Source organism: Lynx canadensis, chromosome C2 (assembly GCF_007474595.2).
Source record: "Lynx canadensis isolate LIC74 chromosome C2, mLynCan4.pri.v2, whole genome shotgun sequence".
NCBI lineage: Eukaryota > Metazoa > Chordata > Mammalia > Carnivora > Felidae > Lynx > Lynx canadensis.
In genome coordinates, this window is record NC_044311.2 from 99,262,791 (window position 1) to 99,281,746 (window position 18,956).

General features: G+C 34.3%; 1 protein-coding gene across 1 annotated transcript in view; it reads left to right on the plus strand.

The window, feature by feature from the left end:
• The window catches only part of CFAP44 (cilia and flagella associated protein 44), a 157,295-nt gene that overhangs the window by 93,740 nt on the left and 44,599 nt on the right, over positions 1-18,956 (plus strand). Inside the window, exon 24 of the mRNA XM_030330062.1 lies at positions 120-294. Coding sequence (XP_030185922.1) covers positions 120-294 — 175 coding nt within the window. The remainder of the gene's footprint in view (positions 1-119; positions 295-18,956) is intronic.

Below are 18,956 nucleotides of genomic sequence, written 5' to 3' on the forward strand. Positions count from 1 at the left end.
AGATTCAGTGTATTCTGTTTGTTTTAATGTGGCAGGTTTAAAACATATTTGAGAATTTCATTTTGATGTTTCAAAAAAATTGAAAACAAATAAAAGAAAAATGTTGACTCTCTCTACAGGTGAGAGTATTAATGTACCAGAAGAATCAATTATAGACAAAGGGAAGAAATTTCGGCCTAAAACCCTAAGTGAAATTATGGTGGAAAATCAAATTGAGAAAACGAGGAAACTTATATTAAAAGCTGAAAGGGCCCAATTTAAGATTCAGCAGCGAAGAAAGGAATGGGAGGAACTGTAAGTTTTCTTTTTTTTTTCCCTAAACTCTTTCATTTTAATATGAGTTCCAAAATATTTTTGAATAGAAACAGAGATGGAGATATTGAAGACAGATCAGCTGGATTTTTCAGAGTGGTGATACTTTGGTGGAACTTCTATGATTCCTAGGGTTTGGGGTGCAGGAATTCCATTTTGTGAATACACTCAGGGATTTTTTTTAAGGATTGAGGAATTCTTTTCAATCCCAACAAGTTATTTTTCCTTATGTTCTTCTAACATATAGTTTTTAGCTTTCATTTTTAGATGTCTAGTCATCTTAAGTTGACTTTAAAAAAACTCTGGCATGAAGTACTTTTATTTAACAAGCACATTTTTTACATTTTTTTTTTGCCACCTACATATATTTTTGATGAAATATCTCTTCATGTCTTTTGCCCATATTCAAATAAGATTGTTTACTATTTTACTGTTAAGTTTTGAGAGTTCTTCATATATTCTAGATATCAGTCCTTGGTTGGTTACGTGGTTTTCAAATATTTTCTCCCAGGGTGTAGCTTGTCTTTTCATTCCTTTAACATGGTCTTTTGCAGAGCAAAAGTTTTTATCTTTTTAAAGCCAATTTATTAATTTTTCCTTCTATGAATCTTGTTTTTGGTGTCAAGTCTAAGAACTCTGCCTAGGCCTAGTTCCCAACGATTTTCTCCTATTTATCTAAAAGTTTTATAATTTTACATTTTACATTTAAGTCTATGATCCATTTGGTGTTCATTTTTGTATAAGATGTGAGCTTTAGGTTTTTGTTTGTTTTGCCTGTGGATGTGCAATTTCCCTAGCACCATTTGTTGAAAAGTCTCTCTCTCTCCTCCATTGAATTTGTTTTGCAATTTTGCACCTTTGTCAAAAATCAGCTGGGCGTTTTGTGTAGGTCTACTTCTGGGTTCATAATTTGACTATTATGTGTCATTGATCCCTTTGCCAATAACACACTGTCTTGATTACTGTAGCTATGTAATAGGTCCTAAAATTGGTCCTCTCAATTGTTTTAACTATTCTAGTTACTTTGCCTTTTATATAAATTTTAGAATAATCTTGTCTGTATTTACAAATAAAGTCTTGCTGGAATTATGATAGAAATTGTGTTAACCTGTGTTATCAGTTTGGGGGGCGGAACTGATGTATTTATTATGTTGAGTCTTCTAATCCATGGACCTGGTATGATTCTCCATTTATTTAGATCTTCTTTGAATTTCTTTCATCAGTGTTTTGTTTTCAGTCTTACACATATTTTGTTAGAATTAGACATAAACAGTTTACTCTTTTTGGCAATTGTAAATGATATTGTGCTTTGTTATTCAAAGCATGTTCATTGCTAGTATACCTATTACATAGCTGCTAGTATACAAAGCAGATTTTTGTATGTTTATCTGGTATCCTGTGACCTTGCTGAAGTGTCATATTCTGAGAATTTTTTGGTAGGTTCCTTAGGATTTTCTGTGTAGACAATCTTGTCATCTCTTAATAAGAACAATTTTATTTCTAATCTAATTTGTTTGCCTTATTTCCCTTTATTTTCTTGTTGGACTCATTAGAATTTCCAGTATAATGTTGAAACAGGGAAAGCTGGCATCTATAACTTGTATCCGATCTTAGGGGGAAAGAATTCAGTATTCGAACGGTTTTCATGCTCTTCAGCCTACCTATATTATTAGGTTTGAAGTTGGTGTTTTATTGGCAGTATATAGTAGAGTTATGTTTTTTTAACCTACTCAGTTAATCTCAGTTCTTCAATTGGTGTATTTAGCCACTTACACTTATATGGTTTACACATGTATTTACTTATGTATTTACACATGTTAGTATTGATATTTCAGGCTTATATCTGCTATTTTATATTTTGTTTTCTGTTCTCTGTTTTTTGGTTTTGTTTTCTTTTTCATGCTTTCCTGTGGTTTACTTGAATATTTTAGAGTTTCAAAGTGATTATAGTGTTTTTGAGAATATCACTTGTACAGCTTTTTAGCATTTACTCTAGGTATTACATTATGTACACACAACACAGTCCACAAGTTGACATTTTATCAGCTTGAATGAAATGTAGAAACCTTACCTGCATTTATGTCTCGTTACACCTCCCATTGCCGCTTGTTTCCTTTGTTTATAATATAATTGTATAAATATTTTCTCACACATTTTAGCACTACATCAGACACTGTCACGGTTTTTTAAACATTAAACATAGACAATAGTAGATGTAAAATGTTTTTGCCAATATTTTCACCATTAACATTTTAATCTCTTCCTTCTTCATGTTCCAGAGTTCCCTCTTCTATCATTTCATTTATGGTTAGAAAACTTCCTTTAGTCATTCTTTTAGGGTTGGTATGCCAGTGATAATTTCTTAGTTTTTCTTCATCTGTGAATAGCTTGATTTCGTCTTCATTCTGGAAGGATATTCTTACTAGACATAAAATTCTGTGTTGACAGTTCTTTTCAACATGCAAAAAGTGTTGTGCTTCTTTCTGTCGGCCTGGCCTCCATGGTTTCTTATGATCAGTCTTCTGTCATTCAAATTGTTTCCCCCCTTCATATAAGGTATTATTTTTCTCTTTTTGCTTTCAAGGTTTTTTTTTTTTTTTTTTTTTTTTTTTTTTTGTCCTTAGTTTTCAGAAGTTTGACCATTATGTGTCTTGGTACATCTTTTAATTTATCCTTTTTGGGATTCATTAAAACATCTTGAATCTGTATGCTTGTATCTCTGACCAAATTTGGAAAGTTTTCATCTATTATTTCACATAGATTTTTGAAGCCCTGTCCTCTTTTTCTTTCCTTTCTTGGATTTCAATATCACAAATGTTAGATCCCTGAGGCTTTGTGTGCTTTTCTCTTTTTAATTTTTGTTGTTTATTTGTTTATAGTGTCTTTGGGGGGGGTTTAGATTGAGTAATTTCTATTGTTGTATCTTCAAATTCATTGATTCTTTCCTCTGTATCCTTCATTCTGGTGTTGAGCCCATTCATTAAGTTTTATTTGGTTACTGTACTTTTCAGTTCTAAAATTTCTATTTAGTTTTTCCTTGTATCTTTCATTTATTTCTGAGACTCTATTTTTTCATCTGTTTCAAGCATCTTCCTAATCACTTGTTGAAGCACTTTATGATGGCTGTTTTAAAATCCTTGCCAGATTATTCTAACATCTCTATCATGTTGGGGTTGGCAACTAGTAATTGTCTTTTCTTATTCAAGTTAAGATAATCCTGATTCTTTGTATGACAAATGATTTTTTATTATAATATGGACATTTGGGGTATTATGTTATGAGACTCTGAATCTTATTTATACATTGGGTTTTGGCTGGCTTTCTCTGACTTTAGCAGGATATATTCTATATTCATAATGAGATGAAGTCCTGTTCCCAGGGCTCACCTTTAACACCATCCCTGTAGGGGTTGTGTTGCCTTGTTAAAACCTGGTGGTGGTAAAAGTGTAGAGTCCCCACTTGACATTTGCTGGCAGGGCGGAGGTAGGCCACATTTGTGTGTATGTGTGCTGTGTGGCTAGAGTTCAGAGCATTTATTATCTAAAAGTTTTCGGTCTTACTATTCTTTTCTTTTATTGATCCTGTAGCTAGGAAGAGCAAGATTTTGTTGGGCTTTTATTGTCTAAACCCCATGGTGTTTCTAGTTGCTATTTTCTTTAGCTCCAAGTTGAGATATATAAGGCAAAAAGAAAGTCTAGAGATCTTACCATCATATACTTCTTTGGGTCCTAAGGTTCTTTGTAGTCTATCTTCTTTTCACTTTTCAGAAACTTCTTATCTTTTAAGTATAATGTTTAGGGGTTTTATCTGCACTTGCCAGGAAAAATAAGAATATGTAAGTCTATTCCATCTTCCTAGAGGTGGAAATTCTTTCCACTGATTTTATTATATTTATCTTAATCCAGTGATCTTGCTAAACTCATTTACTAGGTCTAGTAACTTTTTTCTTTCTTATGAACATGGTCATGTTGTATGTGAGTAAAACAGATTCTTCCTTTCCAATCTCTGTCTTTTATTTTTTGACTCATTGTGCTGTCTAGGATATGCACTAAAATGCATATGTACAATGATATTGTGCAATGCATACAATAAAAATGGTGGGGTAAAAACATCCTTGTCTTTTTTCTAATCTAAGAAGAAACATTAAGTCTTTCTTTATGAAATGTGATATCAGCTCTTTAGAAGCACAGTGTCAGATTGATGAAATTCCCTTTTGTTCTTAGTTTATCGAAAAAAAATTAATTTATTTTTATCAAGGATAAGTATTGAATTTTATCAAATAATTCTTATATGCATACTGAGATGATCATATGCTTTAAAATTTTTATTCTTTAATATTGTGAATCACTGTTACTGATATCAAATGTTAAATCAGCATTCCTAGGATAAATTTCACTTGATCATGGTGTATTCTCCTTTTAAAAATATTGCTGGAATTTTTTTTTTTTTTTTTTTTTTTTTTTTTTGTAGTATTCTTGTCTGGTTTTGGTATCAGGGTAATGCTGGCCTCATAAAAAAAATTGTAACTCTTCCCTCCTCTTTTCTTATTTTTGGAAGAGTTTGAGCAGAATTTTTATTAATTCTTTAAATATTTGACAGAACTCATCATTGAAGCCATATGGTCCTGGGCTTTTGTTTGTGGGGAGGTTTTTGATTACTGATTCAATCTTCTTACTAGTAATTGATCTGCTCAGGTTTTCTGTTTCTTCATGATTTGGTCTTGATAGGTTGTATATTTTTAGGAACTTATTCATTTCTTTAGGTGGTCCAGTTTGGTGGTGTATAATTATTCATAGTATTCTCTTAGGATCCTTTGTGTTTCTGTGGTATCAGTTGTAATATCTCCTTCTTGATTTCTGATTTTATTTAAGTTCTTTCTTTGATGAGTCCAGCTAAAAGTTAGTCAATTTTTTTATATCTTAAAAAATACCCCACTCTTAGTTTCATTGATCTTTCCTTCTATCTCTTAAATCTCATGTCATTTATTTTTGCTCTGAGTTTTGTTATTTCCTTCTTTCCATTCACTTTGTGCTTTTTTTTCTAGTTTCTTGAGGTATAAGGTTAAATTGGTTATTTAAGATTTCTCTTGTTTCTTGATGTATGCATTTATCACTATAAACTTCCTTGTTAGAACTGCTCTTCTTGAATCCTGTAAGTTTAGGTATGTTGTATTTCTATTTTCACTTATTACAAGGCATTTTTGATTTCTCTTTTGATGTTTTCTTTGGTTGTTCAGAGTGCATTGTTTAATCTCCAGATATTTATGAATTCTAAAGTTTCCTTCTTGTAATTGAGTTCTAATTTATACCGTTGTGGTTAGATAAGATATTTGATATGATTTTAGGTTTCTTAAATTAAGACTTGTTTTGTGGCCTAATATGATTTATCCTAGGGAATGTTGCATGTGCATTTAAGAATGTGTATTATGCTACTATTGAATAGAATGTCTGTAAGTATGTGTTAAGTCCATCTGGTCTAACATGTCATTTAAGTCCCATATTTCCTTATTGATTTTTTTGCCTGGATGACCTCACTGTTGTTGTATGCTTGGATACCTTCTCTTTATGTTGTTTGTATCTATTATAGGTTTTTGCTTTGTGGTTACTATGAGACGTAACATAAAACATATTGGTGTATTTTAACCTGATAACAACTTTGAACACATGTTAAAACTGTATGTTTAACACCCCCCAACCCTTTGTTTTTAATATCACAGTTCACATCTTTACCCTATATATCCATTAACAAATCATTGTAGTTATTGTTATTTTTTAATATTTTTTGTCTTTTAACCTTTATACTAAATTGATAAATGATTTACCTACCACCATTAAAACATTAAAGTTCTGAATTTAACTATATAACTGCCTTTATCAATGAAATTTATACTTATATATGTTTTCCTATTACTAGTTAGTGTCCTTTTACTTCAGGTAGAAGAAATGCCTTTAGCATTTCTTAAAAGGTTGGGCTAGTGGTGATGAACTTCTTCAACATTTCTTTGTCTGAAAAACTCTATTTCCCCAATGCTGAAGGATAACTTTGCTTGTTAGGTTATTTTTGGTTGACAGTCTTTTTCTTTTAGCATCTTGAATTTATCCTGCCACTCCCTTCTGGCCTACAAAGTTTCTGCTAAAAAAATCTGCTTATAGTCTTATAGGGCTTCCTTTATATGTAAAAATTTGTATTTCTCTTGCTGTTTTAAAAAGATTTTCTCCTTGCCTTTAATTTTTGACAATTTATTATACTGTGTTTTGGCATGGGTCTTTTTGGATTTATTTGTTTTAAACTTTCTGGGCATCCTGGATCTGGAGGTCTATTTCTTTCCCAGGTTAAAGAATTTTTCAGCCATTCTTTCTTTCTTTTTAATTTTTAAAGTGTATTTATTTATTTTGAGAAAGAGCACAAGTCGGGGAGGGGCAGAGAGAGGGAGAGAGAGAGAGAGAGAGAGAATCACAAGTAGGCACCTCACTGCCAGTGTAGAGCCTGATGCAGGGCTCCAATCCATGAACTGTGAGATCATGACCTGAGCTGAAGCTGGATGCTCAACCGACTGAGCCACCCAGGTACCCCTCAGCCATTCTTTCTTTGAATAAGACTTCTGCTCACCTTTCTCTTTTTGGGACCCCTATAATGTGCATATTTTTTTTTTTAATTTTTTTCAACGTTTTTTATTTATTTTTGGGACAGAGAGAGACAGAGCATGAACGGGGGAGGGGCAGAGAGAGAGGGAGACACAGAATCGGAAACAGGCTCCAGGCTCCGAGCCATCAGCCCAGAGCCTGACGCGGGGCTCGAACTCACGGACCGCGAGATCGTGACCTGGCTGAAGCCGGACGCTTAACCGACTGCGCCACCCAGGCGCCCCTATAATGTGCATATTAATTTGTTTGATGATGTCTTACAAGTCCCTTAACTTATCTTTACTCTTTTTAATTCTTTTTTCTTTTGCTCCTCTGATTAGATGAATTCCACTGCTCTGTTTTTGGCTTTATCAATCTTTTCTTCTGCTTGATCTAGTTTGGTGTTGAACACCATTTGTAAACGTTTCAGTTCAATTATTGTATTCTTCACCTCCATGTTTTCTATTTGGTGCTTTCTTATATTTTCTATCACTTTGCTGAAATATTCACTTTGTTTATATGTTGTTTTCCCGACTTCGGTGAGTGTCTTTATAAACATTATATTAAACTCTTTATCAAGTAAATCACTTTTCTCTATTTCATTAAGGTCTTTTTCTAGAGTTTTATCTTGTTCTTTTGTTTTGGAACATATTTTTCTGTTTCTTCATTGTCCTTGACTCCATGTGTTGGTTTCTGCACATTAGATAAAACAGCCATCTCTCCCAGTCTTTATGGAGTGTGTTCTCATGTAGGAGATGTTCACCCTGGTCTAGACTCAATCTCTCTCTCTCTTTTGTTTTATGTTGAGGTGGGTTAATTGACATGGAAAGATGTTTACACTATATTATTAATGAAAAAGCACATAGGGCAACAGTATAATTTGGGAGTGATAGGATTATGGACCTTACAGGTTTTTTTTTTCTTTTTTCTTATCTGTATTTCCTAATTTTTTATAGCAACTTTATGGAGATGTAATTTACATATCATACAATTTGCTCATTTCCTGTCCAATTCAATGTGGTTTTTTTGTATATTCAGACTTTCATAACCATTATCACTATTTTCTAATATCGTTATCTGCCCCCCACCCCACAAAACCCTACTCATTAGCATTCACTCTCCGTTTTCACAAACTCCCATTCTTAGCCCTAAGCAGCTACTTTTTGTCTCTATAGATTTGTCTATTCTGGAAATTATATATATAATGGGTTCTGTGGTCTTTGTGACTGGCTTTTTTCACTTAGTACATCTTTTTATTTCATCATGTTGTAACATGTATGCCTCACTCCTCTTTTTTAATAATATTTTTAATGTTTATTATTTTGAGAGAGAGAGCGGGGAAGAGGGGCAGAAAGAGAGGGAGACAAAATCCCAAGCAGGCTCCACGCTGTCAGCACAGAGCCTGAGGCAGGGTTTGAACTCTCAAACTGTGGATCATGACCTGAGCCAACAATCAAGAGTCAGATACTTAACTGACTGAACCATGCAGGTACCTCAATACTTCATTCCTTTTTATGAATAATAAATAACCCATGTCATATTTATCAGTTCATCAGTGGAAACACATTTAGGTTATTTCTACCGTTTCACAATTATGAATATTGCTACTGTTAACATTTGTGTAATTTTTGTGTAGACATGTGTTTTCAATTCTCTTGGATAGATACCTAGGAGTGGATTTGCTGGGTCTGATATGCTAATTCTGTTTAATCCTTATTTTTTACCTGAAGCGTGGTTGACACACTCCGGTGTACAACATAGCGATTCAACAACTCTATACATTATGCAGTGCTCATAGGTGTAGCTACTATCTGTCACCATACACTATTACAACACCATTGACTGTATTGCCCATGTTGTAACTTTCATCCCTGTAGCTTATACATTCCATAACTGCAAGCCTGTACCTACCACTCCCATTCACCTATTTGCCCAGTTCCCTACCCCTGTCTGCTCTGGTAACCATAGTTTGTTTTCTGTACTTATGGACCTGTTTTTGCTTTTTTGTTGTTTTTTGTACATTTGGTTTTTAGATTCCACATAGAAGTGAAATCATATATCTGTCTTTCTCTGTCTGACTTATTTCATTTAGCATAATACCCTCTAGGTCCATCTGTGTTGTTGGAAATGGCAAGATCGCATTCTTTTTTATAGCTGAGTAATATTCTCTTGTATGTGGTGTGTGTGTGTGTGTGTGTGTGTGTGTGTGTGTGTGTGTGTGTTTATATATGGTACCACTTAATCCATCATCTATGAATGGACACTTAGGTTGCTGCCATAATTTTTTTTGTAAATAATACTGCAATAAATTTAGGGGTGCCTATATCTTTTTAAATTAGTGTCTTGTTTTCTTTGGGTAAATACCCAGTAGTGGAATTATTTAATTATAAGGTATTTCTATTTTTTTTGAGGAACATCCATACTATTTTCCACAGTGGTTGCACCAATTTGTGTTCTTACCAAGAGTGCCTGATAACTCTTTTCATTTACATCCTCATGGAATGTTTTCTTAATTTCTCTTTCTGATAATTTGTTATTAATGTATAAAAATGCAACAAATTCCTCCATATTAATTTTGTATCCTGTGGCTTTATTAAATTCACTTATTACTTCTAATAGTTTTTTGATGGAGCTTTGAGGGTTTTCTATGTATCCTTACCAATTTGGATACATTTTCTTTTTTCTTATATGAGTGCTGTGGTTAGGACTTCCAGTACTATGCTGAATAAAAGGGCTGAAAGGGAATATCTCTCTCTCTTGTTCCTCATCCTGGAGGAAAAGCTCTCAGTTTTTTACCATTGAGTATGATACTAGCCATGGGTTTTTCATATATACCTTTATTATGTAAAGGTATGTTCCCTCTACAGTCACTTTGTTTAGAGTTCTTATCATGAGTGGATAGTGAATTTTGTCAGATGCTTTTTCTGTACCTATTGAGATGATCATATGATTTTTATACTTTATTTTGTTAATGTGGTGAATGACATTGATTAGTTTGTGAATATAGAACCATCCTTGCATCCTCAAAATAAATCCTACTTGATCTTGGTGAATATCCTTTTAATGTATTGTTGAATTCAGTTTGCTAATATTTACTTGAGGATTTTTGTATCTGTGTTCATCAGGGATATTAGCCTGTAGTAGTTTTTATTTTCTTCCAAGTTTTTCTTTAAATTCCAGCTGGTTAACACAGTGTAATATTGGTTTCAGGTGTACAATATGGTGATTCAACATTTACATACAACACCTGGCACTTATCACAACAAGTGCCCTCCTTAATTAACCCATTAATCACCATTAATGCCCTCCTTAATCCCAATCACCTAATTAACCCATCCCTCCACCCACCTCTCCTCTGGTAACCATCAGTTTGTTCTCTATAGTTAAGAGTCTGTTTCTTGGTTTTCCTCTTTTTCCCACCTATGTTTGTTTTGTTTGTTTTGTCAAATTTCTAGCCACAGCAGTCAGACAACACAAAGAAATAAAAGACATCCAAATTGGCTAGGAAGAAGTCATACTTTCACTATTTGCAGATGACATGATAATCTGTATAGAAAACCCTAAAGACTCTACCTAAAAATTTCTAGAACTAATATATGAATTTAGCAAAGTTGCAGGATCAAAAATCAATGTACAGAAATCTGTTTCATTTCCATATACCAATAATGAAGCAGCAGAAAGAGAAATCAAGGAATTAGTCCCATTCACAATTGCACTAAAAACTATAAGATACCTAGGAATAAACCTAACCAAAGAGGCAAAATATCTGTACTCTGAAAACTAAAAACATTGATAAAAGGAATTGAATATGACACAAAGATATGGAAAAACGTTCCATGCTTATGGATTGGAAGAATATATATTGTTAAAATATCACACTACCCAAAGCAATCTACACCTCTAATGCAATCTCTACCAAAATACCACCAGCATTTTTCACAGAGCTAGAACGATTCTAAAATTTGTATAGAAACACAAAAGACCCCAAATAGCCAAAGCAATCTTGGAAAAAAAAAAAGCAAAGCTGAAGGCATCACAATTCCAGACTTCAAGTTATATTACAAAGCTGTAGTGATCAAGACAGGATGGTACTGGCACACACACACACACACACAAATAGAACAGAATAGAAAACCCAGATATGAAACCACAACTATATGGCCAACTAACCTTCAACAAAGCAAAGTTCCCTTTGTTACTGTGTCTTCATGTCTCTTGCTCTTCTCTGTGTGATATATCTTTTATTGTGTAGAAGCTGTTAAGTGAGTCCTCAGTTCTTCTTCAGAAGGAATTGCTTTATAAGTAAGTGTAGATTTGGTGTGTCTGTGGAAGATATGGGTTCAAGGTCTTCCTCTATTGCCATCTTGGACTATGTCAACCTGGCCTGAGCTCAGTTGTCTCTCAGAACTTTGTGCTTGTGCAAGCCATCAAAAATCATATAATCATCTCAATAGATGGAGAAAAAGCATTTAACAAAATTCAACATCTACTCATGATAAAAATTCTCACCAAATTTGATATAGCAGAAATATACCTCAGCAAAATAAAGGCCACAATATGACAAGCTGTCAGCTAACATCATACTCAATGGCAAAAATCTGAAAGCTTTCCCTGTGAAATCAGGAACAAAGATGTTCACTCTTGCTACTTGTTTTTAACACAGTAGTGTAAGTCCTAGTTAGAACAGTTAGGGGAAAAAAATCAAAATTAGGAAGGAAGAAGTACATCTTTCTATTTGCAGATGACATTATATATCTATATCTATATCTATATCTATATCTATATCTATATATCTATGTCTCTATCTATCTATCTATCTATCTCCTAAAGACTCCACAAAAATACCATTAGAACTAATAAATGAATTCAGTAAAGTGGCAAGATACAATAAATATATAAAAATCAGTGTTTCTATACATTAACAATGAACTCTCAGAGAAATTAGGAAAACAATTCGATCACAATAGCATCAAAAAGAATAAATACATAGGAATAAATTTAACAAAGGAAATGAAATATCAGTACACTTTGAAAGAAATTGAAGAAGACATAAATAAATGGAAAGATATTTCATGAATGAAGCATCTTAATATTGTTAAAATGTCCATACTATCCAAAGGAATTTATAGCTTCAGCAATCACTATCAAAATTCCAAAGGCATTTTCACAGAAATAGTAAAAGAAATCCTAAAATATTGCATGGAACCACAAAAGACCCTGAATAGCCAAAGCCATCTTGAGAAATAAAAACAAAACTAGAAATATACTCCTTGACTTCAAACTATATTACAGAGCTATAGCAATCAAAACAGTATGACATCAGCATAAAAACAGACATTCAATTAAATAGAATAGAGACCAGAAATAAACCCATTTGTATGTGGTCAGTTTATGACAAGGAACCAAGAATATATAATGGGGAAAGGACAGTCTTTCCAGTAAATGGTGTTGGGAAAACTGAACTGCCACATACAAAAGAATAACACTGGACCAGTGTCTCTCACCATAACATGAAAATCAATGAAAAATGAATTAACAACTTGAATGTAAGACCTGAAACCATAAAACTCCTAGAAGAAAGTCTAGATGGTAAGACCCTCAACATTGGTCTTGTCAATGATTTTTTAGGTTTGACACCAAAAGCAAAGGCAACAAAAATGAAAATAAATAAGTGCAACTACATCAAACTAAAAAGCTTCCCTACAGTGAAGGCAACCATCAAAAAAATGAAAGGGCAACTTAGGGAATGTATTCACAATCATACATGTGATAAGGGGTTAATATCCAAAATATATAGAGAACTCTTACAACTTAATAGCAACAAAACAAACAAACAAAACAAAACAACAACAAAAACCCACCCAAAACCCAAACAGATTTAAATGTGGGCAGAGGACTTATGTGGACAGTTTTCAAAAGAGACCTACAAAAGGCCATGATATACATGGAAAGGTGCTGAACATCACTAATCATCTGGGAAATGCAAATCAAAATCACAACAAGATATGACCTCACACCTGTTGAATACCTATTATCAAAAAGATAAGAGATAAGCATTGGCAAAAATGTGGAGAAAAGGAAACCTTGTACACTGTTGATGAAAACATAAATTTGTGCAGCCACTATGGAAGACAGTATGGAATTTCCTAAAACAATTAAAAATAAAACTACCACATGGTCCAGCAATCTCACTTCAGGGTATATAGCCAAAGAAAATGAAAATTGGACTTTGAAGAGATATCTGCACTACCATGTTTATTGAAGCATTAATAACAATAGTTGAGAAATGGAAACAACCTAAGTCTCCATTAATGGTTGAGTGGATAAAGAAGTTATGATACATATATACGATGGAGTATTATTTAGCCTTAAAAAGAGAAATGCTTCCATTTCCAATGATACAAATGGACTTTGAGGGCATATACTAAGTGAAATAAGTCAGAGGAAAATAAAAACTGTATGATCTTCCTTATATGTTCAATCTAACAAATCTGAACTCATTGAAACAGGACAGATTGGTGATTGCTAGAGGTGGGGAGTTGGGGATGGAGAAATGGATGAAGGTAGTCAAATGGTACAAACTTCCAGTTATAAGATAAATAAGTTCTGGAGATGTAGTCTACAATATGATGACTATAGTTACCAATAGTGTATTGTATATTTGAAAGTTGCTAAGAAGGTAGGTCTTAAAAGTTCTCATCACAAGGGATGCCTGGGTGGCTCAGTTGGTTAAGCATCTGACTTCAGCTCAGGTCGTGATCTCACGGTTTGTGAGTTTGAGCCCCGAGTCAGACTCTGTTCTGTCAGCTTGGAGCCTGGAGATGTTTCAGATTCTGTGTCTCCCTCTCTCTCTGCCCCTCCTCTGCTCACACACACACTCTCTCTCTGTCTCAAAAATAAATAAAAACATTTAAAAAAAAGTTTTCTTCACAAGAAAAAAAATTGTAACTATGGATCAATGTTAACTAAACTTACTGTGGCAAACATTTTGTAATAGATACATGTATGAAATCATGACATTGTACACCCTAAACTAATACAATGTTATGTGTTGATCATACCTTAATAAACAGGAAAATAGGCTTTTGATATTTTCCAAAATGCATTTGATTTGCTGGCATTTTTAAAGGGCTTTTGTGTCTTTTTAAATGAAGAATATTGGTCTCTAGTTTCATTGTTACGTAATATCTTTTCTGGTTTGTTATCAGGATAATACTGGTTTCATACAATGAGATGAGAAGTTTTCCTTCTATTTTCTGGAAGACTTTGTGTAGGCTTAATATGATTGATTTCTTAAATATTTGATAGAATTTATCAGTGAAGGCATCTAGACATGGAATATTCTTTGAGAGAAGTTCATAAATGCAAATTCCAATTTTTCATTGTTATTGTGCTATTCAGATTTTGGATTTCCTCTTGGATCACTTTAGGTAATTTGTGTCTTTCAAGGAATTTGTGAATTTCATCTAGGTTATCAAATTTTTTGGCATAAAATAATTCATACTGTTGCCTTATTATTTTAGTTTCTTTAGTATCTGTTGTCCCCTGTTTTATTCTTGATTTCATGAATTTGTATTGTCTTTTTCTTGGTCATTCCAGCCAAAGATTTATCAATTTTATTAATCCTTTCAAGGAGCTAACTTTTGGTCATAGCCTTTTAGAACTATTGCTTGTCAGCTTTCCATGTCATTTCCTTTATTCTAATTAATTTGGGCTTAGTTAATTCTTCTTAAAGTTTAGGCTATAAGCTTTGATCTTATACTTTAATTCTTTTATAATTATGAGCATTTACAGTATAAATGGAAGTATAAATTTAAAGTATAAATGAAACACTGAGCTACATTTCGCAAGTTCTGATGTATCTCTACCATTATTCATTCCAAAATATTTTCTTTTTTTTATATATATATGAAGCCTATTGTCAAATTGGTTTCCATACAACACCCAGTGCTCACCCCAAAAGGTGCCCTCCTCAATACCCATCACCTACCCTCCCCTCCCTCCCACCCCCCCGTCAACCCTCAGTTTGTTCTCAGTTTTTAAGAGTCTCTTATGCTTTGGTTCTCTCCCACTCTAACCTCCTTTTTTTTTTTTTTCCTTCCCCTCCCCCATGGGTTTCTGTTAAGTTTTTCAGGATCCACCTAAGAGTGAAAACATATGGTATCTGTCTTTCTCTGTATGGCTTATTTCACTTAGCATCACACTCTCCAGTTCCATCCATGTTGCTACAAAGGACCATATTTCATTCTTTCTCATTGCCATGTAGTACTCCATTGTGTATATAAACCACAATTTCTTTATCCATTTGTCAGTTGATGGACATTTAGGCTCTTCCCATAATTTGGCTATTGTTGAGAGTGCTGCTATGAACATTGGGGTACAAGTGCCCCTATGCATCAGTACTCCTGTATCCCTTGGATAAATTCCTAGCAGTGCTATTGCTGGGTCATAGGGTAGGTCTATTTTTAATTTTCTGAGGAACCTCCACACTGTTTTCCAGAGTGGCTGCATCAATTTGCATTCCCACCAACAGTGCAAGAGGGTTCCGATTTCTCCACATCCTCACCAGCATCTATAGTCTCCTGATTTGTTCATTTTGGCCACTCTGACTGGCGTGAGGTGATATCTGAGTGTGGTTTTGATTTGTATTTCCCTGACGAGGAGTGACGTTAAGTATCTTTTCATGTGCCTGTTGACCATCCAGATGTCTTCTGTAGAGAGGTGTCTATTCATGTTTTCTTTCCATTTCTTCACTGGGTTATTTGTTTTTCGGGTGTGGAGTTTGGTGAGCTCTTTATAGATTTTAGATACTAGCCCTTTGTCCGATATGTCATTTGCAAATATCTTTTCCCATTCCGTTGGTTGCCTTTTAGTTTTGTTGGTTGTTTCCTTTGCTGTGCAGAAGCTTTTTACCTTCATAAGGTCCCAGTAATTCATTTTTGCTTTTAATTCCCTTGCCTTTGGGGATGTGTCAAGTAAGAAATTGCTGTGGCTGAGATCAGAGAGGTCTTTTCCTGCTTTCTTCTCTAGGGTTTTGATGGTTTCCTATCTCACATTCAGGTCCTTGAGTTTATTTTTGTGAATGCTGTGAGAAAGTGATCTAGTTTCAATCTTCTGCATGTTGCTGTCCAGTTCTCCCAGCACCATTTGTTAAAGAGTCTGTCTTTTTTCCATTGGATGTTCTTTCGTGCTTTGTCAAAGATGAGTTGGCCATACGTTTGTGGGTCTAGTTCTGGGGTTTCTATTCTATTCCATTGGTCTATGTGTCTGTTTTTGTGCCAATACCATGCTGTCTTGATGATGACAGCTTTGTAGTAGAGGCTAAAGTCTGGGATTGTGATGCCTCCTGCTTTGGTCTTCTTCTTCAAAATTACTTTGACTATTCGGGGCCTTTTGTGGTTCCATATGAATTTTAGGATTACTTGTTCTAGTTTCGAGAAGAATGCTGGTACAATTTTGATTGGGATTGCATTGAATGTGTAGATAGCTTTGGGTAGTATTGACATTTTGACAATATTTATTCTTCCAATCCATGAGCACGGAATGTTTTTCCATTCTTTATATGTTCTTCAACTTCCTTCGTAAGCTTTCTATAGTTTTCAGCATACAGATCTTTTACATATTTGGTTAGAATTATTCCTAGGTATTTTGTGCTTCTTGGTGCAATTGTGAATGGGATCAGTTTCTTTATTTGTCTTTCTGTTGCTTCATTATTAGTGTATAAGAATGCAACTGATTTCTGTACATTGATTTTGTATCCTGCAACTTTGCTAAATTCATGTATCAGTTCTAGCAGACTTCTGGTGGAGTCTATCGGATTTTCCATGTATAATATCATGTCATCTGCAAAAAGTGAAAGCTTGACTTCATCTTTGCCAATTTTGATGCCTTTGATTTCCTTTTGTTGTCTGATTGCTGATGCTAGAACTTCCAACACTATGTTAAACAACAGTGGTGAGAGTATCCATCCCTGTCGTGTTCCTGATCTCAGGGAAAAAGCTCTCAGTTTTTCCCCATTGAGGATGATGTTAGTTGTGGGCTTTTCATAAATGGCTTTTATGATGTGTAATTATGTTCCTTCTATCCCGACTTTCTCGAGGGTTTTTATTAAGGAACGTTGCTGGATTTTGTCAAATGCGTTTTCTGCATCGATTGCCAGGATCATATGGTTCTTATCTTTTCTTTTATTAACGTGATGTATCATGTTGATTGATTTGCGAATGTTGAACCAGCCCTGCATCCCAGGAATGACTCCCACTTGATCATGGTGAATAATTCTTTTTATATGCTGTTGAATTCGATTTGCTCGTATCTTATTGAGAATTTATGCATCCATATTCATCAGGGATATTGGTCTGTAGTTCTCTTTTTTTTACTGGGTCTCTGTCTGGTTTAGGAATCAAAGTAATGCTGGCTTCATAGAATGAGTCTGGAAGTTTTCCTTCCCTTTCTATTTTTTGGAATAGCTTGAGAAGGATAGGTATTATCTCTGCTTTAAACGTCTGGTAGAACTCCCCTGGGAAGCCATCTGGTCCTGGACTCTTATTTGTTGGGAGATTTATGATGACTGATTCAATTTCTTCACTGGTTATGGGTCTGTTCAGGCTTTCTATTTCCTCCTGATTGAGTTTTGGAAGCGTGTGGGTGCTTAGGAATTTGTCCATTTCTTCCAGGTTGTCCAGTTTGTTGGCATATGATTTTTCATAGTATTCCCTGATAATTGCTTGTATCTCTGAGGGATTGGTTGTAATCATTCCATTTTCATTCATGATTTTATCTATTTGGGTCCTCTCTCTTTTCTTTTTGAGAAGCCTGGCTAGAGGTTTATCAATTTTGTTTATTTTTTCAAAAAACCAATTCTTGTTTTCGTTGATCTGCTCTACAGTTTTTTTTAGATTCTATATTGTTTATTTCTGCTCTGATATTTATTATTCCTCTTCTGCTGGGTTTAGGCTGTCTTTGCTGTTCTGCTTCTATTTCCTTTAGGTGTGCTGTTAGATTTTGTACTTGGGAGTTTTCTTGTTTCTTGAGATAGGCCTGGATTGCAATGTCTTTTCCTCTCAGGACTGCCTTTGCTGCATCCCAAAGCGTTTGGATTGTTGTATTTTCATTTTCCTTTGTTTCCATATATTTTTTAATTTCTTCTCTAATTGCCTGGTTGACCCATTCATTCTTTAGTAGGGTGTTCTTTAACTTCCATGCTTTTGGAGGTTTTCCAGACTTTTCCCTGTGGTTAATTTCAAGCTTCATAGCATTGTGGTCTGAAACTGTGCATGGTATGATATCAATTCTTGTATACTTATGAAGGGCTGTTTTGTGACCCAGTTTGTGATCTATCTTGGAGAATGTTCCATGTGCATTCGAGAAGAAAGTATATTCTGTTGCTTTGGGATGCAGAGTTCTCAATATATCTGTCAAGTCCATCTGATCCAATGTCTCATTCAGGGCCCTTGTTTCTTTATTGACCGTGTGTCTACATGATCTATCCATTTCTGTAAGTGGAGTGTTAAAGTCCCCTGCAATTACCACATTCTTATCAATAAGGTTGCTTATGTTTGTGAGTAATTGTTTTATATATTTGGGGGCTCCTGTATTTGGCGCATAGACATTTATAATCGTTAGCTCTTCCTGATGGATAGACCCTGTGATTATTATATAATGCCCTTCTTCATCTCTTGTTACAGCCTTTAATTTAAAGTCCAGTTTGTCTGATATAAGTATGGCTACTCCAGCTTTCTTTTGACTTCCAGTGGCATGATAAATAGTTCTCCATCCCCTCACTCTCAATTTGAAGGTGTCCTCAGGTCTAAAATGAGTCTCTTGTAGACAGCAAATAGATGTGTCTTGTTTTTTTATCCATTCTGATACCCTATGTCTTTTGGTTAGCGCTTTTAGTCCATTTACATTCAGTGTTATTACAGAGAGATATGGGTTTAGAGTCATTGTGATATCTGAAGGTTTCATGCTTGTAGCGATATCTCTGGTACTTTGTCTCACAGGATCCCCCTTAGGATCTCTTGT